Source organism: Ischnura elegans, chromosome 2 (genome assembly GCF_921293095.1).
Source record: "Ischnura elegans chromosome 2, ioIscEleg1.1, whole genome shotgun sequence".
NCBI classification, from domain to species: domain Eukaryota; kingdom Metazoa; phylum Arthropoda; class Insecta; order Odonata; family Coenagrionidae; genus Ischnura; species Ischnura elegans.
In genome coordinates this window covers 1,851,785-1,877,386 of record NC_060247.1, presented here as the reverse complement: position 1 = coordinate 1,877,386, position 25,602 = coordinate 1,851,785, and the positions used below count along the sequence as shown (strand labels likewise).

General features: G+C 39.7%; 1 protein-coding gene across 3 annotated transcripts in view; it reads left to right on the top strand.

Moving 5' to 3' along the window:
- The window catches only part of LOC124153324 (putative fatty acyl-CoA reductase CG5065), a 49,881-nt gene that overhangs the window by 14,893 nt on the left and 9,386 nt on the right, over positions 1 to 25,602 (top strand). For all 3 annotated transcript variants that reach the window (XM_046526421.1, XM_046526423.1, XM_046526422.1), the window contains exons 6-7: positions 11,199 to 11,391; positions 15,115 to 15,354. In XM_046526421.1, the coding sequence (XP_046382377.1) occupies positions 11,199 to 11,391; positions 15,115 to 15,354 (433 nt within the window). The remainder of the gene's footprint in view (positions 1 to 11,198; positions 11,392 to 15,114; positions 15,355 to 25,602) is intronic.

Below are 25,602 nucleotides of genomic sequence, written 5' to 3'. Positions count from 1 at the left end.
AGCGGGTACAATGGTAGGGAAGAAAATGCGCCGAGTAGAAATGCACTGTAATGGGGCTTGAACCATTACAGTATGGAAGTCATGTAATTTCTGATTTTGCTCATTAATGCATTCGCATCCATCCCCTGGGATTCAAATAGACTATCCAATTCAAATCGTGCCATTTTCAGGTGAATAAAATGTACAAGTAAGAAAAGTATTTCTAAGGCGATTCACAAAGGAAAATTTTTCTAAATAGCCACTAGATAGCAGCTGCAATCAGGTACATTATCTGGCCAAAAACTTAAAAAAAAAAACTCATAAGATAGCTGCAGGATCAACTGATATATTTCACTAGACATTCTGCGTGCCAGTACACTTGTGAAGTTTTTATGGCCAACTTCAGGCCAGTAGATACGCTTGTGGATGCGGATGGGTTAAGTGACTATCAGATTCATTTGTAAACACTTAAAATTGTATTAATTCCCATTGATTGTGATTCATAACTTGTCTCATTTCAATGATTGATTAATTATGAAAATAGAATGGACATGTCGTAAGGAGCTTAACTCTTTGTGAACAGAAATTATCATTTGACGTTGCTTGTTTTCTTAATCCCAGTCTCTTGGAAAGGATTTAGGTCATTGGTTAAAAATTTAAGGTGCTTGCATGTATTTTTATCATGCCAAATTGTACTTAATGCGGAAACGTTAAGCTGAACACTTCCATGAGAGCTTTTTTACGGAGAGTAGGACAGTACCTGAATTGAACGTTTAAATTTGAAGAGACCAAGAAAATTAAAACAATTTTAAATGTACTGCAGTGTTGAGTTTCTCATTAGGGTAGCCTGGTGCATTTCAGAGAAGTGATTGGCTTTCTGTTTGCGACCTATGAGGCATACATTTATAAATGAAAGAGAATACCGATAATACATAGATTGCAGAATTTATGGATTAGGAATCGACTGCTCCCTAGAATGATGTATGATCAGAAGATGTTTTGTAGTGTGGAAAGCTGAATGGAAATTTCAGGCTTTATTATTACGCGTGTACATACCTCATGGTGTTATTACCTATTGTCTGTATGCTACCATAAATTTTTATTTTCATTAAAAATTTTACATGACGTTTCTTTGTGAGGAAATCATGAATAAGGTGGTTTCCTACTATTTTTTTATTGCCTTAATCGAAAGATTATTATTTTTGGAGTACGTATTTCACGGTTTTAGATTTTTAAGTAATGATATCTATTTTTCGCGATTAAATGAAAAGTGAAAATTTTCAAGTGTGCAAAAATGCGATGGCTAAGTATGAATGCTGGGAAAACTCTGTGTGACGTCGTTCTGGTTCCTGCTGTCGGCGTGTGAGGTGACCGTGGGGCGAGGCTTTGAGCACTGATATGACGCAGGATGCTAGCAGGTAGCAGAGTACCCTGGTAACTGGTAGCGCTTGGCTTAAATAAGGATTATTAATACCTTATCAAACGAAGAAAACTTTCCGACCTTAGGCAGTTTTAATAGGTGATTATTAAGAGATGTTTCCCTGAAGTCTGTGCCTCATGCATTCATTGGTAACCTCAGACGATGTAAAAATCTACTCGTATAGAGACTAGGTCCCTGTGATGTCACGTGGAGTGGAATCGTGGGCACCAATCTGGCCTTTTTCAAATGCGGTTAAAATTGATCATTTCCATTCGTCTGAGCTGGGATTTCTAAAACCAAGTAATTTGTATATTATGAATACGCTAATGATGGGTAACGAATCGCAATCAATACCTTTCGTTTTCTTTGATGCCCCACTCCAGAATGACGAGGGATGGTCAATTGACTGATCTCACTTTTCTTTCACATACTACTTAATGTTCGGATACATGAAGCTGATTTTTTTACCTTTAATATTTTCGAACAAATATGAAATGCAAAAATGAGGTTTTTAAGGGAGGGGGAGTTTCTCCAGGTCAAGATCAATCCCAGCTTTTACCTTTAATGCCCACAAGTGGTCGATTGACTGCTATTTTATTTCACCATTATGTAGATCTCTTTTGGTGTCATTTGTGTCAATTATAATACCTTTCACATTACCACGTTTGCACACTGCTGAAATTTGACTTGCATGTGATTAAAACAGTTTCTATGTATGATTTTACCATTCATGTGATGAAGGTACATATACATATACATTGGCAAAATCCCAGTTTGTTTTGACTTAACCAGGGACCTCGTCACAGGTATAAACAAAACACTGTGTGGTATGCAGGAACGGGAAAATTCGCAGCAGTGACCAACCCCAGCCTCTCAACCGGAAACCCTTCACTAACACAAGTTCAGCAGTGTAGAAACCTTCGCGAGGGTTTTGGGGGACCTCGCTAAGGTTGCTTAAGTTAAGGAAACACACACACAATCATACACACAACACTTACTCCGTGGGTTATACTCCGGGAGAATATGCTCAAAACTGAGCGATGGAACTGCCACGGGAGAAGCGTACTGGTTTCAGAATCCAAGATTCCCTTCTCAACGCAACTGAGGTTAAAGCTTCACTTCAACAAGGTCGAGTGATGAAAAAACAAATGACACCGCTGAAATATATAGATAGAGATGGAGGGGGGGAAATGGTTGTGGTGTAGAGGGTGGAAGAGGAGAGGGGGATATTGTGGTTGGATGTAAGGCATGGGGGGGGGGAGGAGGAGGGGAAGAGGTAACGGACGGAGGTAAAGAAGGGGGGGAAGGGGGAAAGGGGAGGTTTAACTTGGACGGAGGGTGGGGGAACGTGACGTAAGGATGACCATTACGGAGTGGAAAATAACTGTGGGCGTAATGTTGTTAGCGCAATAGAGAAGAATTTGGGATGGGTCCTTCATCACTATTAAGGAGTTTCCCTGTGCTTTTATAAATGTAAATGCTCTCGTATGCGTCAAGTAGGTGATTTGATGTTTGTTTCAATAGAGTTAGGTTGTCTAGGGTAATTTCGTGGTCTGTGTCCGTAAGGTGTTGTGCAATGCTGGATTTCTCAGGTTTATTGTTTTTGTAATATGAGAGGTGTTCTTTGTATCTGGTGAGAATGTTGCGTCTTGTTTGACCTATGTAGGAAGCTTGGCAGGAATTACAATTAATCTGAAATATGCCGGATTTTTCTTGAAGAGGTATTTTATCTTTACTGGTGCCTAAAAGTTGTTTTAGTTTGTAATCGTTGGTGTACGTGATTTTAGTGTTAATGAGTTGAAGACTTTGTCTAAACCTTTTGTTATGGTGGGGTAAAACGGGAGTTTGATGAATCTTTTTGATAGGTCTTTTTTGTGAGTGGTTGAGTTGTTGATTAAGTGTTTGAATTCATGTTTTTTCAAGATATGGTCGATTAAAGAAGTAGAGAATCCGTTCTGTTTGGCAATATTAATGAAGAGTAATTCTTAATTAAATGCTAGTTTATTAAGAGGTATGTTTAAAAGTCTATTAATGAGGGAATGGAAGGCAGCAAATTTATGGCTTGGGTGAACAAATGAGTAGTTGTGTATATAATTTGTTGTGCTGGTGGGTTTTCTGTATATGTCAAAAACAATTTTGTTTTTGGATCGTGTTAAGAAGAGATTGAGGAAGGGAATTGAGTTATCAATCTCAGTTTCTACGGTGAACTTTATGGAAGGGAAAAGGCTGTTTAGGTTGTCTAGGAAAGTATTCAGTGAGCATTTCTTTGTGTCAAATACGGCAAAAATGTCATCAACATATCGTAAATAAATAGAAGGGAAGAAGGAGAATTTCTTCTTGAATCACAAGGTTAAGAAAAAGACTTCACTGTTCCACAAAATAAAATATATTTGCGACCGGTTTTGATACGCTGTATCGAAACCGGTCGCAAATATATTTTATTTTGTGGAACAGCGAAGTCTTTTTCTTAACCTTGTGCATCATGAAGGAGTTCCACCATGTTACGCCAACCACCATCGCATTCTTCTTGAAGGCTGTTTCGAAATGCGTCATGAAGACGTTGGCTAGAAATGGCGAGAGTGAATTACCCATAGTAGTACCAAAATTTTATAATAAAATAATTTTGGTTCATTACTAAATTCGTGAGGCGTATATACTCGTCTATGGTTTTCTGATCTAAAGATAGGGATTGAAGCCTAGTTCTAAGTAAATGAATGGCTATGTCAATAGGTACACTTGGAAATAAATTCGTTACATCAAAAGAAACTATGATCTCGCCTTCAGAAAAGATAAAGTTTTTAGTTTTGTTAACGAAGTCTACGTTGTTCTTAATAGAATGCGGACTGTGGAAGTTAAATTGTTCAAACTGGGCGACTAACCATTTAGACAACAAATAGGTGGGGGAGTCGATCCCTGATACAATGGGTCTCATTGGGCAAATGGCCTTGTGGACTTTGGGTAGGCAATATAACCAAGGGAGAGTAGGATTTGAAACATTCAGTTTGAAAGAAGTGTTTTTGTCTATTAAAGCAGGGCAATCTTTGAGTACTGATTTAAATTGAGAAATTAATTGCCTAATAGGGTTTTTGGTGATCTCGGAATATGGCCCTGTCGATAATAAAGTGGTGACTTTATCGTAGTAAGTAACTTTGTCAAGTATGACAACAAGGTTGCCTTTATCAGCTTTTGTATAGAAGCATTCTTTTGATTTTAAGGTTTTAATTAAATTGAAATGACGTTTAGAAAAATTATGACACTGTGAGATTTTGGCTTTGGAAAGGTTCGCTTCTCCCGTCCAGGTGGCAGTTCCATCGCTCAGTTTTGAGCATATTCTCACGGAGTATAACCCACGGAGTAAGTGTTGTGTGTGTGATTGTGTGTGCGTGTGTGTTTCCTTAACTTAAGCAACCTTAGCGAGGTCCCCCAAAACCCTCGCGAAGGTTTCTACACTGTTGAACTTGTGTTAGTGAAGGGTTTCTGGTTGAGAGGCTGGGGTTGGTCACTGCTGCAAATTTTCCCGTTCCAGCATACCCCACAGTGTTCTGTTTATACCTGTGACGAGGTCCCTTGTTACGGCCATTGGAGTGTTTCTTTCCCCATTTGACCTTGAGGCCGTAGAGCTCAACTTTTTATCTATTGACTTAACCCTTTCACAAAGTTAGATCTTTGTCATCCACGCTAACTTATTGGCTGAAAGTGATAATAATAAGGCTTTTGAGAGCTTCTACTCCATTACTATGGATGGCATTTTCACATCAACTTTCTGTGTAACTGATAGTGCTTATCCAAAATGGTTTACCCCATTGGTAAACAAGCTTTAACACAAAAGTAGGCTAAATAAAAGTTATAACATTTCTGGGGGGTGTTTCAGAGTCTCCCTTTCCGAGCAATTGGGAGACTTGACGCGGATTCTACGTCACTTACTATCGGCGAGGCAATCCGTGCGTTTCAGACTTGCTTCCTATCGACTCAAGGACGGCTTTCCAATCAGATAGAAGTCGATTGGGCCAGAGGTGCCAGAAAGTCATTCCGGTTGCGAATGGTGATCTGTTAAGATTAGAGATGTGCGAATAGTATCCACGAATACTCGAATACCTCAAATACTAGAAAGTATTCGATACTCGAGATCTCGAACAATTATGCTAAAGGTACGCTATCGAATACCTTAAATACTTTGAATTTTGCGCCATACAATGTCTCACGTACGTCGTTGGTAGTTGATGCAGAAAAATGTAAAGAACTCTAGTCTTTCAGTGCATGTAGCGCCGTTATAGGCAAGTTTACGAACTACATCAAATTCGTGGATTAGAGCGGTGAAAAGAGTTTGACGAGGGGAACCACAAATTATCTGGTGAAAAAATCAGAAAATCCCAGATTCGCCCCACCAGGAGAACCTCAGTGCTGTGGGATAGTAAATATATAGCATAATTCCCGAAATCCACTTCCCCCTCCATCCATAAGCCCTCGGCCCCTCCTCCGACTCTTGCCCCCTCTCTGAAATCAAACAAAAGGCCCCAGCTCGCGCAGGGATCATATTACGAAGACCTTAGCTTTGAAAGAAAATATCAAGTTGCATGAGAATAATAAAAACATGTTTCACACCCCTCCCCCCCCCCTTTCTCACCCACTGACCTCTTTTCAGCCTACCTGCTTCAAAGTTCCCATTTTCTGGAGGTCAACCGCTGAGTGAATCACCTATTAGCCCAAACGGTGTCTAACAATGAATATCGGCAATTAGTATTTTACTTTTATTGGATTGAAATATGTATTAGTAATGTGTGCGTGATTTGCAAAAGAATAAGACTAAACGCGACGTATTTCTGACTTTATTTAAGCATTTTATGCAAGGAAATAAATGTAAAATACGACGGAGACTTGGCATTCTGGCGATATCCTCGCAGCTGAGCTTCTCGGTAGTTGATGCAGTATTTTTTTCTGAAAACGTAAACCAAGTTACAATTTATTAGTTATGCTTAAAATCTTTATCGTCACAGTCACAGACGAAGGGATATTTTCTCAGGATATTTGGTTTCTCCCTGCTAGCAATTCGAATTCATCGTCTATCTCGTGAGAACTTCCAAAGATGGACTGAAAATAATTGAAGAAAATCCGGTGGAGAAGTACGTGCATATGGCAAAACGCCTCTTATTGTCCGCTAGCACTTGACAGTAGGAGTGGGGGTAAAGCGAAGTACCTGTTGAAAATAAGAAGTTGGATGAAGCCGAGTATCAGATGGGCGTGCCGCTGAAATGGCGTTTCATAGATAAGAATGAATATATACATCAGGCAGAAAACCATCGTAGCAGTGTAAATGCAGAGACGGCATGCAATCATTTTTTCGCGAGATGGTGTGTCCCCTTAGAATATTTGAAAGAGATGATAGTTGAATCAATATGCCCAATTGTTTCCATAAATTAAAATATTCCAATTATCAGCTAAATTTCTGTTTGAATCCTTTAAAGGAAATCAAATTACTCGCCAAAATCTTGCGGTTCCTGCTGCATTGGCAACCGAGTCAAACATTCCCGCATTCATCGTTTAGTGTTCGAGGTATTCGAATATTCGAGCAATGATTTAATATTCGAATTGGATATTCGAGTTCGAGAAATCTGCTATTCGACCCATCTCTAGTTAAGATGTTGTTTTTTATTAAGTAATTGGCCCTAATAAAATATAACACTTTATTTCATGAGTGCTGATATATGTGGATATTATGAGTAATGTAGGTGTAAGCGAATTTAATTCTTGTGTAAATTAGACAATAAATGCGCAGACTGTATCACTGTCGGTATCACCTAGTGCAGTCGATTCCATAGTATACATCGTAAATATTTGTTTTAGTATGAAATATTAGTTCAAGCATAATGAGAATAGACATGGTAAAAACTATACAGAGTCACCGTCACACCATCTTGTCAGCTATAATTTACAAATTTCTGTGTGTACAAAAGGAGCGACGGTGGCGCTGTTGGTTAAAGCACTTACCTGAGAGAGTCACTTGTTCGAATCCCTACCTAAGCGATTAATTTTTTTAATCTCTGTTGATTTTTCGCACAATGAAATATAATTAGGATATATATTTTAAGGTGCAACAATAGTAACTGTTTGTCATTTTTGTACCAAATAAAATAGTGTAATAAAAATAACTGAGTACGTGCAAAACTGACAAAAAACTAACCACATTATTTTGCGTTATTTTAACCTAAATAACTCGAGCCATTGATAGTAATGGACACCATTCAACCTAATTCAATCACGGTATTTCCTTCCAGCATACCTTCACTTTTACGGAAAATTTGTAAGATGTTTATGGCATATCATGAAGGCCATAACATCATTTGTGATGGACAATATTCATATTGAAATGAGATACACAATGAAAATATGACAATTCGGTTAAACAATTGAGAAAATAAACCATGTGTTGTTGGAAAAAAGGATGGATTTCATGACTATCTGTAGTTAAGTTCTTATGATACACGAACTTAACAATCAACTATGCTCTCACGAGAATGAAAGGGCAAACTCCTTTAAAATTTACCTTCATTCCCATAATTTGCTCAAAACAACAGGTGATTACATTAAAAAAACTACAGATGGGCAATGCTGTACTAATTTTACCCCGCAACTGCGTCAATTATGTTACAATCCATCTCTTAGCACTTATTTATGCCCGTATATACCTCTCGCCTCCCTTGTGAAGTGAAACCTGGCGGAAGGTTGTTTTTGCTGCTCACTTGTCTCTTGAAAACTGTGACGTTTTATTGTTTCCCATATAGGATGACTATTGACATCATACCAAAAGCGGAACGCTTTCCGATGGTACGTGTGAACGCTTCCCGATCGACTCGGACTGAATCCGTTTCCGATGCTGGCAGTCCTATGAGACTTTGAAACACCCTCCTGGTAACCCAATTGAATACTAAAAGTTTGCTGTCCAGAACAATCAAGATAAATCATTAATTAGTAGAGGTCCGTGAAATTCCAGAGTTGTGAAATAACGTGAAATTGCACAAAATAATGCGAAATCGGTAAATAAAAATGAAATTTCACATTTTTTGCGATTATAGGTGAATTAGCGAAAAAATGCTAATGAGTCATAATCTATAAGCCTAAGCCTTTGTTGTTTAATGCTGCCGACGTTCATTTGTTCTACCTCACTACAATTCCAAGGTCAATTGGCAAGTCTCACGCTTAACGCATCCGTGTAACATCGCACACCATAGTAATTTCTACGCCAGAATTTGCCGTTAAATTTATCACAAACTCTCTCTTTGATTCCCATGTATCAATCCTGAAATGTTTAGAATGAGGCGCTTTTTCACATGAAGAATTAGATGTTATGAATTATAAACTGCTGAGAGATATTTAACGTGGCCGCGGAAGAGCGGAAATACAAGCTCACACGCCCGGCATGCGTCAATGCCAAGTAATAATTCTGTCAACTCATCGCGACGCATTAGACAGCGTTACTGGATAACTTGTTGCAGGAAAACCTCGATTGTGGGTCTAATGTAACAATTCTGTTGACTTAAACACGGCCGCTCGGACTTGTTGTGGGCCGTTCACGGCATGGCCGACAGTGTGGCAGAGAGTCATCTCGTCTGAACGGGGCCTGAATTTCACTGGCGTCGTGACGTGAACAGTGGCCGGCAAAAAGTCGTTTCGTCAGAAAGCGGCCTCAATTTAGCACTGCCTGTATTTTACGCCGTAGACGGTGCACCGCTGGGAGGGATTGAAATGGGTGCCGTGGTGACCATGGCGGCTGTCAACGGCACCGTGCCATCAACTGCACTATAGACAGGTAGGGTTATTTGAAAGTACGAAGCGCTAGCAGTTGGGGGAAGGGGAGGAAGAAACAGAAATGATAGGGGGTTGTCCTTCATAGCGGACAGATGGTCGGATATTCGGCTCTCAACTGAGCTTCAATGCAAAAAAAAATTATTTCGACATTGGCCAAATCTAATATCTAATTCTTTGGGTGTCAAAGCATCTCATTCTAGATGTTTCAGGATTGATGAATGGGTAACAATTTTTCAAGTTTCTTTGAATCCGATTATTTTTAGTTAAGAGTGCTTCTTTCACTGCCTTTCCTGGCCGATTGTCAATAGCTGTAATCAAAACAAAGCGATATTGTTGTATCTATCTGCTGTCCTACCTTCCCTCAACACCTGGGTGAGGGGTATCAAAAGGGAACCCATGACATGAAACATTTCGGCCAATTTGTAAGTTATACAGTGCTATGGTTATACCATAACTACCCAGCACTCAGTTTGAAAACACCATCGTGAGTGGTTGTGTTTTGCGGTTGGACTGTTTTTCTTTATCGTGGTCCCAGTTTTAAATATTGAACAAAGGATAGGAATTTTAAAATGCCAAAGGCTAGTGATACTGTTCATACCAGGGCAAGTGAATTCAGCTCAGAAGGATTTCATGTGAAAGATGGAGTACTGCTGTGCAAAGTGTGCGATAAAAGATTTCAATTTGAAAGATTTGACACGTTATTTAAGCACATCAGTAGCGATACACATAAACGTGCGAAAGATAGGGGACCTGCAAAACGACAGCTATCATTTGAACTCACAACCACTCAGTCAAAGAAAGCGAAGGGGGAGCTCGTTGTTGCTACTACAGAAGCATTTTTAAAGGCTTTATTTAGTGTAGAGAAACTTGACAATCAAAAATTCTGGAATAGCTCTTGAAGTATACACGTATAAGGTAGTGGGGATTTGCCGTTTGCGTATCATAATCGCCAAGACTACATACTCGAACCATTCATATACCTTGAACCAATATAACTTGAACCATTTCCAACATTTAGTTTTATCAGAAATTTTGTACAGTGGAGGTTCTGTTAAATGTTATGTAAAATGCTTAACAAAAGTATAAGTATTCATGAAAAGTGTACCATAAAATAATAAAACTCGTACAAACGTGGAAAAATTGTATGTATCATTATAGTAACACCGCGAATATTTTCTATAACACCGAAATTACATAGTTTGAAAAGGAATTTGAGTCAATAATAAAACCACTTTCATGGATCTCTCTTAATTAGTAAATCTTTTTCTCAATGCATAGAAACTATTCAGAGGTGCATATCAGAAAACTTCTGGGACTTTGTTAATAACGTAAGGGAATCTTTGAGGTTAATGTTTTAGGTAATTTCTGGATACTGTGATCCTAGTGATGTAGATAATTATTTGTGAGGCTGTTGGATGTAGTGACTTGACTGGTTTCTCTAGGGGAACACTCTTTGAGAGCCTCATGAAGTTCAGTGTTGAAGTGAAACCAAGGTGGTGTTTGCATTTGGGCCATCCTGATGTGTGCAGTGAGTGGCTTTTTTGTAGAGAACTATGCCATTTCATGTGTCATCTTTAGCCAAACGAAGGTTAAATAGTAAGAGTTAAAGTATGTTTTGTGGCTTTAAAGGTGACCTTAAGTGTGGAATTAAGTGCTAACGTTTGAAATAATGTCCACTATGATAGTAATGACTTCTTATGAACTTAAAGCTTCTGAATGTGTGGCAAGTGAGGAAGATCAGTTCCATTTTCATGTACGCATCAGTTTTCCCTTCCTCTTATTGACAATAGTAATTAGGCTTCTTTTGTCTCAGTCATGTCAGGTGTTGTCAGACTTGAAGTCAAGAGAGTTAGAGGCTCTTAGATATTGTTGGTTGACAGTTTTTGTGGAAAGCTTTCTTCATAATTGGTACACCTAATTAGCATTAACTATTTGAATGTATACATTTTAGAAGTGTCAATATTTGGTGTCTAAATTTTTTCTTTTTCTTGCCCAGTCCTTTCAGCTTGGCGAGAGCCGCTTGCTGGGTGGGTGGACAACTGGAATGGCCCAACTGGTATGATAGCTGCTGCTGGTCGAGGCTTCTTCAGAACCATGCTATGTCATGAAGACATGGTGGCTGATCTAGTCCCTGTTGATGTAGTCATTAATCTTCTAATATGCACGGCTTGGAGGACTGCAGTAGATCGGTAGGGTACATCTTTTACTTTATTTTAAGCTTTCCTTTTACTAAGGCTTGGTAGAATGGGGTCATTAACTTGTGCCTTAGTTGCAATTCATTGAAAGAATTTGGTGGATAGAAGTGAAGTTGAAAAACTTTGTCATTTAGCCTTTCTTCCTTAAGTTGAAGGGAAAAAAGTGAAAAGTTGCATTCCATTTTTCACCAGTTAGTGACGTCCTTAAACCTGAATCACATGATTATTATTTTGACATTGGAGAGTTATCACTACAGCAATCACTTTTCGGCGCCTAATCAGTGATTGCTTGAGGCATTATTTTTAAAATCACGCTATCATTATTCCACTTCCTATATCGACACTCCTCATGCCTCTTATCTGCTACTTCTTGTGTTCCCACTGCTAGTGCACAACTCAGCCCAAGGGTGGAAATACTGTAAAAGTGCGTATGAGAGGCGCACCTTTTTTCCCAGAAATTGCCGCTGAAAATGGGGGTGTGCCTCTTACACAAACTTCTTATCTTCCCCCCTTCCCTGCCCCAGTCGCAAGTCCAAGGGAAACTGAGTGGCCTTGGTTTTCAGCGTGAGTCAGTCATCTGAAACCCTAGGTCAAAAACAAGCGGCAGGCAGGGGAGTTTCTCCCTTAGTGATGTAATTCTAAAATGCTCCTGTTTGTTTTTCTTACTCGTAAGCATTGCGCCATCACGTCAGTACCTCAGAGGTGAACATGGTAAAGATCGCATGAGGTTTTTCGCTCCAGAGGGCTTGCTAAATTTACTGCCACGTGTGGGCATCCCATGGCATTTATACTGCAAATAGTAATGGCATATCAAACGTCGAGAAACATGTAGTTTTGAAGGACAATACCTGGTTAATACGAGGGTTATTCAGAAAGTAAGTTACGTTTTTGTCTAGCGTCGCAAAGGGCGGGGCGATCGTGGCCATCTTGGTGTGTGAGCGTTCGGCAGCTCAGTGGGCATCTTGTCGTGTAAAGGGGAAGGTCGTAGTGTCGCTTGTTTCATTGCTGCAGGCTTTTGTAATGTGCGCCGCCATTGAAAACCCCGCCAGTTGTGAGGTGCGGTCAGTTATAAGGTTTTTGTGGGCAAAAAAACTAAAACTCATGGAAATTTATCGGCAACTGTGTGAAGCTTACGGGAACAAGGTGATCAGTGAAGGTGGCAATGCGACAATGCGCGACCTCACACGGCAAATGTCACACACAATCTCCTTCAGACCTTCAAGTGGGAGATTTTTCCTCATCCGCCGTACAGCCCAGAACTTGCACCAAGTGACTTCCACTTGTTTCCGAAGATGATGACCTGGCTTGCAACGCAGCGTTTTGATGACGACGACGATTTCCGCGCGGGCGTGACTGACTGGCTCAACAATCAGGCGGCGGATTTCTATGAGGAAGGAATTTCGAAGCTCGTTCATCGCTACAATAAATGTCTCAACTTGTTTGGTGATTATGTTGAAAAATAGTATTTTAGTTGCTCTTTCAAATGTATATAATAAAAGTCTTTTCCTATGCATAGTTTTTTCTTAATTCCAAAACGTAATCTACTTTCTGAACAACCCTCGTATGTTAACATCTTTCTTGCCGAGTAATTTCCATTAGGTTAAGGACCTGATTTTTCAAAAATCATCTTCTGACGCTATGATGAGGATAATTGCAACTTAAAATTATATTGGTGTCAAAACCTGCTGTTTAAAAAGTTCGAAAGTGTGCGTACAATGTTAAGACTAATTGGTGGATAGATAGAAGAACTCCGAAATACTTATAAGTGAAGAGCGCTGAAGGAGAGGTTGAGGGGAAGGAGCGCGTTCCCTCCCCTCCGTATTTCGTGAGATCCCATGGCATTTATACTGCAAATAGTAATGGCATATCAAACGTCGAGAAACATGTAGTTTTGAAGGACAATACCTGGTTAATAGGTTTGTTTCAGGGGTGTTTCTTCCTTAGTGGCGTATTTTTAAACTGCTCCTGTTTGCTTTTCTTGTAAGCATTGTGCCGTCACGCTGGTACCCCAGAGGTGAACATGGTAAAGATCACGTGGGGTTTTTCGCTCCGGAGGGCCCGCTAAATTTACTGCCATGAGTGGGCATCCCGCGGCATTTATACTGCATATGGTAATCGCTTATCAAATGTAGATAGATGCGTAGTTTTGAAGGACATACCTGGTTAATAGTCAACATCTGTCTTGCCGAGCAATTTCCATTATGCAGAGGACTTGATTTTTCAAAAATCATCTTCAGACGCTAATATGAGGATTATTGCAACTGAAAATTAAATTGGTGTCAAAACCGCCGGTTTAAAAAGTTCGAACGAGTGTGTACGTTGTTGGACTAAATGGTGGATAGAAGAAATCGGAAATGCTTATAAGTGAAGAGCGCTGAAGGAGAGGTTGAGGGGAAGGAGTGCGCTCCCTCCCCTCCGTATTTCAAGTAACGAGGCTATGAGCGAAGGAGCAAGGGACGAACACATCCGATCTTGCATGTGGCGTCGTTGCCTTCAAAGCAAAGGGGTGAAAGCCACAGCAATTGATATACGCAGTTTGCGTTACCTGAAGTTTCCAGTCCGTCTCGTCTTGTTTGAATGCGCTTATGCTACGCTTGTCTCTTCCGAAATTGTGCTGTTTGGACTATGTTGAATATCAGTAGTCTTGTTTTAACTATAAATCTTTGTGTCGATCAATTAGAGCTTCAAAAAAATTAAATGCTGTCAGATATACGTCGCGTTAGGTCTCATTCTTTTTAGAACCTCGTGCGTGTCATAGAATTGCTGAAAGATATCGAGATATCTTCGAGCTCAGTAGGTGACTCACCTAGCATTTGGCCTCCAGAAACTGGGAGAATTGAACCTGGTAGACCGAACAAGGTCAGTTGGTGAGATGGGGTAGGGATGAAACACATTTCCATTGTTCCCCTGTAACTTAATATTTTCCTATTTTCCTTTGGGGTCTCGGAAAGGTAAAAAATGGCAGAGGCATTGGCTGTTGGAGGGCCGAGTGTGGTTCCGTTAAATCTACGATGTGGTTATTATCCCATGGTGCTGAGATTGCCCCGATTGTTGTCCAATTTCTTGGGAAGATTCCCGCTATGTGCCTGTCGTGTTTTGCCTTAAAATTTTCCACGGCTGCAATTCTATTGCAATACTTCAGCGAGAGCTTTTAGACAAAATTGTTTGCGAGTAGGACAAGCATCGGCGTATTCGAAGAGAGGATCGGAAATCTGTCTACTCCCTCTTACACCACTATTACTGCCGCAGTTATCGAAATTCCAGGCATACGTCTGCAACACCGCATGATAGGATTAAAAAATGCTGCAAAATTTTTTTTTCTATAGCTTCGACACTCATAATAGGGGTGCGCCTCTTACACACGCTCATACAGTAAATGGTGAACTAATGATTGAAAATTTAAGGGAATTGTTACCAAACAATGAGGATTTTTATGGATAAGGAACTAAATACATGCATGGGGAAAGTATGGGAGAGAAACTAAGGGCAAAACTGCTATGAAATTGACTGTGAAAGCCAAAGAGACTGTAAGGAAACCATATCTTTTATTTTGATTGTTGGATTGGGCTACCCTCTCCATATCTATGCTTTATGAACGATCTATTGTGCTCAGTAGACCAGCTAAGTTGTGTGCCATTCAAAAAATGATAAGAATGAGATGTGTCTGTTTATGCTGTGGTAAGGTTTTGTTCTTATCTGGGTGTATTTCTCTTGCAGCACGGCAGGTATCAAAGTGTACAACTGCACATCTGGGTCCCAGAATCCAATCACATGGAAAGAGTTTGTGGATGGCTGCTTTACGTACTTGCATAAGCATCCAATGGGAGGAATGATGTGGTATCCAGCTGGACGTTGTCGGTCAAGCCCTCTTGCAGATTCTGTTTGCAGAGTTGCTTTCCACACTGCCCCCGCCTACCTAATAGATGCCATCAGGTGGTTGACTGGAAAACGACCAATGTAAGTTTGTGTCTAAATGGATAAATCAATGCCCATTTTAAATTTATAGTTAAAGCATTTTGTGGACCATTCATAGTTTAAGTTTGGACGAAGATAAGGGGGAGAATCCCAGTTGGAGAAAGTTACAGCTGCAATTTAGATGAAAGTAGAGGAGAGGCTCAGTTTAACAAATGCTCAAAATCCCCGGAAAATTGTGCAGTGTACTGGGCACTTATCACATTTGAAGATGAAGCCCCTCAATTTCCTTGTTGTCATAAATTGAATTGAAGGGATAGATGCTTTGTGGAGATCCATTTTAAGATATGAAGTGAGAGTAATTTGCACTTTTCCACATAAAAACTTTATTTCAACAGAGTTGACGTGTTTCACTGCACTGCAGCATTATCAAGACTAATCAAATCAACGCAGGGTATAATGTATATTAACCCAGTTAAAAGTTAATTCCATTATGAATAATTTAATAGCAAAATATATAGGGGATATAACATAGTTAAACAATTTATGTTTAATTTTTCCATTTGCTGAAATAGATTTGTGCATTTATGTAACTGATCAAAATAAAGTTTTAACCTTATGTTTAAATTAACTTTGAACCATATCACAAATTATGAACAGATAACCGACCGGTAAATTGCCCGCAAACCTGAATCATCGCATCCTGTTCAAGGAACCAAAATGTTCAAATGAATACGAAATCAAAATGATCATAAGAGCCCTAATGAATAGCCAGAGGAAACAAACAGCCTCCAGAAAAAGAATGAACGCCCTCCGAGAAATGAATACCCTCCACAAAATGAACGGCCTTCAGAAATGGAACGCCCTCTGAGAAAAGAATGCCCTGTGAAAAAGAACTGCTAAAACGAACCGAATATTTTGAACACCCATTCGAATTATTTGGGACTTTGAACCGTTCAGCAGCTAAACTGTTCATATTCGTGGATGGAGGGGAATGTTAGAGAAAGAAGGGGAGGGACTAGGTCGTCTATGATGCACTTTGGCGGCCTTGGATGATCTGCATCGTAACTGCAATCTGTTGTGACCACTACTCTGGAGTAAGCTGCAGTTCAAAATATCTCGTCAAGGGCATAAATGTTGGACTGAACACACTGCACTTAAGCAGCGTGGACATGAACAGTGAACAGGGAGTTTTAAGGAACTGTTCGTTTTCAAACCGGCTCATTTCAGTGAATAGTTCATTTTGGCAGTTCAGTTCTTTTTGACCCATCTCTAGTTTGGATGCAGGTCAGGGTGGGGGGTGGCATGAAATAGTCTCATGGTAGTGAACCATCAAAACCAAGCACATGGGTTCCAAAGGAGGATATGAATAGCATTTTCAGGTTGCTCAAGGAATTTAAGAGGTAGATTTTCTGCTATTATTTACATTCAGTCTATCTCCTGGTTTTAGCGGAATTAGCGACGAAAATTCTTAAACAGATGATAAAAGGGCCTCTTTACTGGAAGGACAAAATAGGTAATAAGAACGTTAACCATTTATGATTGATCTACTTGATTGCTTGATTTATTTTTTGGTCACAAAGCTCCTTGAAGCTGAAACGAAAATGTTTCGGTTGCAGTTCACTTGAATGTTCTTCTTGAGTTTCGTGCTCAAGACTGGGCAACACAGCATTCATTCACTTTGGCGAATTTTCATAATGTCCGTTTATAATTTATGCTATGCATAAATAATGAATTTTTGGAACATAGAAATTTTTCAAATAAATTAAAAAGTGTTTCTATCTGTTTTATGTTTTCTTTTGGGGTAAACTGTAGGACTATATAATGTTTAAACATACTCATTAATGAGGAACTTGCATGGGTCGTAGATTGCTCTAAAATCTATTTTGAATAAGTCAAATGGATACATTAGCTCGCAAAAATACCTTCAGTTTCTCCATTCAACATCAAAAGAAATAAAAAAATTGCATTTAAAATCGAGAAAAATTTCTCTGAGCCGACCACTGCGCGAAGACACCCGAGCGTTGCCGAGGCCAGGCGTGACGTCATAGGTGCCTAAACAACCGTAGGGAGTAGGGCAATACGCTGAGCGCATGGTGTAAAATTTGTTTTGAGGGAGTATTTAGCCGCTCATCGTCACTTAATTTTGTTCTGTTATTCTTGGGCAAGTTTTCCTATTGCTATTGTGCATAGATTATTACTTGGGATATTAATAATGCGGCATCGGGATGATGAAGTACAAGCGTTTCACTTCGTGTGTTTTGGTTATCAGAAAAATGGATGATAACGTTGCCACTCGTTCGAATAGTACACCTGAAATTCATCTACGTCCACATAATACCCCGCAAGCCGCCTAAAAGGCGTGTGGCATGGGGTGTTAGGACACCAGCCTTTTTTTAGGACACCAAAAATTGATGCCACGACCCTCATGGAATTTGTTAAGACAAATTATTGCTATACGTCGGCGGCAAATCGAGTTGTAAAAGAAACTTGTAATACTGGAGGATAACGATCGTAAGCTGTGCTGTTGACATTAGAGTAAGCTGTGCTGTTGAATTTGGCAATGCTGGATTAACGGAGAAGGTAGTCCTATCCGTCCTACGGTACGAATTCACAGCAAAACAGTCTGCACACAATCCACATGTGAGATCGCGAATCGGTTCCGCTGCCAACACACACACAAGCTACAACCTATTTCAATAATATAGGTAAATCCATAAACAATATACTAGCATATACCATAAAACTATAGTGGGAAATAGGCAAATACTCTTATCAAAAACTGGATGTCACTATCACATTCTTATATTCATCACGTACAACTTACAATAACAGAACTCGTTATGATGAATACAACTATTTATTCACTGATTTAAACCCTTAAATTAGCCCACACAGGTGACATTTCTCACTACTATTCGTTGAAATAATGGAATAACAAACTTCACACACAGTTTTTATGACAATAGCGTGATCGTGAAATGTCATATCTACGGTGAACAACGGAGATTAGCACGCCACTGACAATTTTTACACTACTGTTAGACATTTATCGATAGCGTAATAGCACTTTTTACAATTCAATCACGATGGAACACCAGCCTTTTTTTAGGACACCAAAAATTGATGCCACGACCCTCATGGAATTTGTTAAGACAAATTATTGCTATACTCTAGGCCGATATTTTTCAACCTTGTCAAACTTTGTGCATTACAACCACTGGCACTGTGATTATTAACAGTAGCTTAACGGGAGATGTCACGTTGAAAATAACACTATTTTGGCACAAAAATGTTCCTAGATGTCTCCAATCAGCGAGCAAAAGTTGCATTGACTGGAATTCACCCCATAATACAAGCACAGACAGTCCTAAACGACGAATTCTCCGGTACCTACGAATAAACGGATGGAGTCATTGTATATAAAAGCTAAGCGGATATTAGTAAAAATCAAAATCGTTCTAATTACATACTTAAATGAATGATATGCCGTCGATAACATCAACTTACAATTAACGTATCCCCCTTCCAATGGCCGTGGCTCAGACTCCTACAACGATGTTATTTAGGTATTATCAAATTTTTGGTTTAACTGCTCCAGTTTTATATTTTATGCCCTTACTCAGATATTAATATTATAAATAACGCAAAATACGAAGGCTTCCAAGCCTCTATCGTCGGATATTTATCTTTAAATATAAAATAATCAACACGTCTAACAAACGAAGCTCTCACAACTGCTGGCAACTATTACAAACAATCACAACAATAGCTTCGCGTGATGTTTAGGCACCTTTGACGTCATCGAGGCTTCGTCGGCAGTGGCTTGGGGGGTGAGGGAGTTTTTCCCGCGCTTTAAAATTCGTTATATTTATCATTAAATATCTCGCGAAGGAAAACTCTGATTTACATGCGGTTTACTTTGTTGTATTCAGAAAATAATGTTCTGTCCGCCTATGAAATAAAAAAAATTCATGCAAGTTCCCCATTATCTACAAAATATGCATTCTTAAAATATGCCTTAGCCATTTTATATACCTCAATTCATATTTGCTACTTATTATGGAAGATGAATGCTGTAGACTCCGTAGTTTTCCCGAGGTTGAGTTACAAAGTTCATGAAGTTGAAAACCTGCTAATTTTACGGCACGCTGAGTCATTTATTGCACAGGCAGGTCGGCCAAAAAAGGTTAGTGGGTGTGATGAAACTTGTTTCTATTTCTCTCATGTTATTTGATACTTTCCTTTGAAGCGTATGATTTATGATCTTGGAGAGAAAAGAAATGTCCGAGGCATGGGTTGATTGAGGGAAGGGGGTCACTGGTTATGTGAAATCTGTGATGCAGTTAATTTTGACAGGGTTATTATCCTATGGCACCGAGATTCCCTCGATCAGTCTCTTGAGAAGATTCACATTATATGCCTGTCAAATTGTGCATTGGAATTTTCCTCGGCTTAAAGTCTTGTGTAATCCCTTCGAGAACTTTTAAACAAAATGGAGGAGGACAAGCATAGCAGTGCGTCGGTGCATGTGAAGAGAGAAGCGGAATTCATTCCACTCCCTCGTATGGGATACTCTATTCACTGAAATATAAATTTAAAAATTCTGATCCAGATTTAAAATGTCATGAGGGAATTAGGATCTGTTTGATTATCCAGTGGAGGGCATTCATTATCTGCTGATATTTGGCTCAAAGGTATCTGGTTTGACTATCCCTAATAATAACTGTATTTGAAGACACTGCCAAGCATATCAAAAATGGTAATGAACAGCTAAATTTTTAAAATGTTTACATCTCATCATCTGAACAGCTTAACTTTTAAATCTTTACGACATCAGTAACTACTGATAAGAAAAATGAAAACCGGTCCTGGTGGAATTTTGAAACTTTTTATGAAATTTTGACAGGAGTGACCTGCCGTCTTCCTAGCACTGGGGTAATTTTTTATTTTCAACGGGCAATGCATCATTTGAAAAGCTCATTTCATTATTTTGCATGCAATTCACTCATGGAAAGGTATTCTTATTGATTCAAAATAATAATAATTTTTAGTGATTTTTCAAATTTTCTAACAAAATTTGCAAGCGGAAGATATGGCCAGATTTCAAAAATATTTTCTTTGTAATCAGGGTGATACATGTGCATACTTAAAAACATTATGTGATATAACTTGTGCAATCCAGAGGTTTCTTAGCTTTGTCAACAGACAAAATTCTTTCAAATGGTTGGTGAGAAAAATGATCCAACTCTGCATAGAAGTATACCAAACATAGGTGTGCCACTAGCCGAATAGGGTGGTTTCCTATTATTTTTTTATTGCCTAAATCGAAAGATAATTACTCCTGGAGTACGAATTTCACACTTTTAGATTTTTAAATGACGATATCTATTTTTTGCGATTAAATGAAATGTGAAAATTTTCAAGCATGCGAAAACGTGATGGCTAAGTATGAATGCTGGGAAAATCCTGTGTGACGTCATTCTGGTTCCCGCTGTCGGAAAGCGAGGTGACCTTGGGGCAAGGATGTGTGCGCTGCTGAGATGCAGAATACTAGCAGATAGCAGAGTATCCTGCTAGCAGGTAGCACTTGGCTTAAATAAGGATTACAGTGGAACCTCGATCTGTCGTTTTTCAAGAGAATGGATGAAAAAAAAACGATGAATGCGGGAAAACGATCGATGCGGAAATGTTTGTCTGGGTTGCCTATGTGCCAGGAAACGCTTGATTTTTGCGAATTATGACATTCATTAATGGATTCTAACAAGATTTTAGCTGATTACAGGAATATTATTACTATATCGAAACACTAAGATCATATTGTTGATTCGAATTATATCTCTTTCAAATATCCTAAAGGAACACGCCGCCTTGCTAAAAAATGTTTGCACTCTGAATTTTCACCGCTATTTCACTGTAAAAATTCTTCTCCATCAAATGCCATTTCAAGTACACGTATTTACGAGAGAAATGTGCGTGTTATACCTCAAACAACTGATTTCACCGTCGCAGTGATTGGTTGTGAGATGGATAAAGAAGGCCAAAACCTAGTTTGTTATTTGAAATGTTCCTTTCTAGCAATTAAATTTTTAATATGATTGAGGCAATGTGGCGTTAATCGTCAGTGGCACACCCACCTGATCCTCGGCTTCATCCCATTTCTCGTTTTCATCAGGGATCTCGCTCTACCCCCACCCATGCCGTCATGTGATAGGGGACATACCGAGGCATTCTGCAATATTCGGGCATTTCCAGCCTGGATTCTTTTCTTCATCTTCAATTATTTTCAGTCCATCTTTTAAAGGTCTCACTTGTGTCTTCGGAAGGGCCATGGTCCGATGGCGAATAAGAATAAAACTAATAAAAATTAAACCGGGCTATTGAACCCACACGGAAAACACTTGCTGGTTTTAAGTCAACCAACCCTGGAAAGTATGGAACCACTGGTACAAGGTGAAGTTCGGCACTAATGCTATCGCGTACGGCGTAAGCAGAGCTTACTGCAGAGGGTGAAGCATGACCATATGACTGCGCAATGAAATTTTTTATCCTGTAGAGAAAGCAACCTACTTACTCATTTCTAACAATTAGTAGCGTAGCTCTAGATGAGCAGATGAATTCAGATTGCTAGTAGGGAGAAACAAAATATCCTGAGAAGACATTGTTTCGGTAGCAACTCAGACTAGTGGGACTTGTAGCATAACTCGTAAATTGTAACCAGACGCCCTGTTTTAGAAAAAAAAATCCGCATCAACTGCCGTGAAGCTCACTATCAGCTGCGAGGATATCGATATTCGCCAGAAATCACCATCGTATTACTCCTACTATTTCCTTGCTTAAAATGCTTAAATAACATTAGAAATACGTCGTGTTTGGTATCATTCTTTTTTTAATGATGTGCACATCACTAATATCTCAATCTAGGAAAAGTATAATACCAATTGCGGAAATTCATTTTTAGACACCTTTTGGGCCAATAGGGTAGTTTCCTTCATCAAAGCAGGGTTCCCACTCAACCGTGAAAACCTTAAAACCGTGAATTAGCCGTGAATTTCGTCTACCGTGAAAAAACCTGGAAAAAGCCGTGAATTTCGTCCTAAAACATTAAAAATCTCTCAATCTTAATAATAATACCTTCCCAGAAATTTTCAACTTCGTTCGTGGCGAGCGCAATTCTATTCATTGTGGCGAGCATCGTCGCATGGGTCAGAAAAGCGTGGGAACGAATGTTGCCTGAAGGAAAAAAAACATCTTTTCCCAGCGCAGGCCTTTTCTCTCCCCCCTCCTGAAATATGACACCACTTCTCATCAGCTTGTTTACTTTCCTCGACTGGCTTGGTTTCCCCTCCCTCGGTCACTGCTTAGTCCCCTTCCACCCAATTAGGCTTCCCACTGGCTGCAGCGACCACTTTCGAAACTAAATCTAGATGGCATTTGTGTCGAAAAATTTGAATGTTTATTCAACACCCTCAAACCTGTGATTGGAAGACTGCTAACCTGGACAACCTGCTATGCGCTGTGGACACTACGCTCCTTGCGTTTGAACCGGGCGACAGCGAGCTTTCGGCGCGAGGTTACTAATTCTCGCGCGTTGCGGCCTGAAAACGAGAGAAGATTTCTGCTTATGGCAACACAGCATTACACGATCTTCGCATGCGTCGACCTGGGCCTTGCCAGTTTTACGTCGCAACCGGAAAGTTTGTGTGGAAATATTTGACTAGTGATAAAGTAAAGTGAAAGTGAAAATAACATGTTTCAGCAGGTATTTATTATGTCTTTATATATGTATTTCAAACCAAGTGAATTATAATGTACCTATTTGCACCTATCTAAGACAAGTTTTTTTTCCTCCTAACTCTTGCAGAAAAGAGTGCAAGTTAGAGTCTTACAATCGAATGCAAAATTCTCGACGTCAATCGGGTTGCATAATTTTTGTCGGAAAAAATTATGGATACCTGAGGTTGCAACCTAATATGTATAGCTATACAACGAAAAATCAACGTCAAAAATACCTGAACAGTAATTTAGCTTATTTAATTTTGTGTTTAAGTGAAAAACTATTGCCATTTTAGGCAGCAGGTAAAGCGTGCGTGCCAATCAATCGCCGGGTGCACTTCTGCCGTGTCCGCAAGATCACCTGCTTTCTCCCTGGGTTCGGCTCCATTCAAGTTAGAGCTTGATCAACTTACAAAATTTTTGTGTGATTGATTACAATTTACCTAAATTTTAACCAGAGGCGGATCCAGGATTTCTTTCTGGGAAGTGGGGAGCACAAGCAAAGCCGTATCCAGGATTTTGTTCTGGGGGAGGCACAAGGATACCTCATGATACAAAACGAGCGCAATGATAATGTGACCGTATTCAAAATCTTGCAAATTTTTTAAGTGTCTGGGGGGTATGTGCCCCCGTGCCCCTCCCTTGATCCGCCTAGGATCGTAACGTTAAAGCCTCAATGCCATCGCGATATAAACTGCTACAAAGTCGTTCCATTTTTCCCAGAACAACAGTATGAAGGGAACATGATTTGCCTCTGATTAGAGAGATCGATTCAGTTTTGGTTTCAGAGTATTACGGTAGCAGAGAAGTCACTACACTGCCGCTTTCAAAAGAAAAGTTATACGGTGGAACCTCGATCTATTGTTCCCGCATTGATCGTTCGCCGTTTCTGATCCCAAATAAAGTTCCTTATAGACAATGTAATTTTTTCCCGCATCTATCGTTCCCCGAAGTATCGTTTCTCGCATTGATCGTTTGAAGATCGTGGTTCCGACGCATAATTTTCCCGCATCCATCGTTAGACGAAAATGAGACGAAATAAATACAATGTGTAATTTTTGGCTAATAACGAATAGCACATAGTTGGAATCTTCCCCAAGAGATGGAACTACCATTGGGAGAAGCTCAGTGCCGTGGGAAAGTAACATTAGCGCATTTCCCAAGATCCGTTATCCCCCTCCATTCAGCATTCACCTCCCCCCTTCTGACGCTTTCCTCTTCTTCAAAATAAAAAAAAGGCCCCAGCTCACGCAGGGATTGTATTACGAAGACCTTAGCTTCGAAAAAAATATCGAGTTGCACGAGAACAATAGAAACGTGTTTCGCGCTCCCCTTCTTCTCACCCACTGACCTTTTTCAGCCTAACTCCTTCAAAGTTCCCAGTTCCTGGAGGTCAACTGCTGCATGAGTCCCCTATTAGCCCAAAAGGTATCTAACAATGATATTCAGCAATTGCTATTATGCTTCTATTAGATTGAAATGTTAGTAATTTGCACGTAATTAAAAAAAACGAGACCAAACGCAACGTATTTTAAGCAAGGAAATAGATGAAAAAATACGATGGTGATTTTTGGCCCAACGCGATATCCTCGTAGCTGAGCTTCTCGGCAGTTAATTCGGCATTTTGTCCCGGAAACATGATATCAGGTTGTTATCAGTTATCAATTTACGAGCTATACTATAAGTCTCACTTGTCAGAGTTACTGACGAAGGGATATCTTCTCAGGATTTTTGTTTCTCCCTACTAACAATCCGAATTCATCTGCTCATCTGGCGCTACGATAGTTAGAAAAGAATGGGTATCTTTAGGGTAAAAAATTTGATGGCGCAGTCATATGGTCACGCTTCGCCCTCTGCAGTATGCTCTTCGTACCCCCGTACGCGATAGCATCAGTTCCGAACTTCACCTCGTACGAGTGGTTCCCTACTTTCCAGGGTGGCTGGACTTCGAACCACCGAGTGTTTTCCATGTGGGTTTAATAAAGTCAGGTTTCATTTTCACTAGTTTAATTTTATTCGTCTTCGGACCTTGGCCACTCCGAAGAAACTATTGAGAACTTTAAGAAATGGACTGAAAATAATTGAACACGAAGAAAAGAATCCGGGCTAGATGCGCGTGAATATTGCAGAGCGCCTTGGGTTGTCCGCTAGCATATGACGGTAGGGGTGGGGGTAGAGTTGGAGAAAACAAGTAGAGACATGAAGGCGAAGATCCAGATGAGCGTGCCACTGACGATTAATGCAACATTGTTCACGCTTTACACACTACCTCAATTATATTAAAAATATATTCATTAAACAGGAACAATTCAAGTAATAGACTATTTTTGGCGTTCGTCATCCATCTCACAACCAGTCACTGTGCCGGCGAATGCGGTTGTTTTAGGCACAACATGCACATTGCTCTCGTGAATACGTGTACTGGAAATGGTGTTTGATGGATAAGAATTTTTACATCAGACTGAAATGCATGATAGCAGTGTAAATTCCGAGTGGAGAGCAAACATTTTTTTAGTG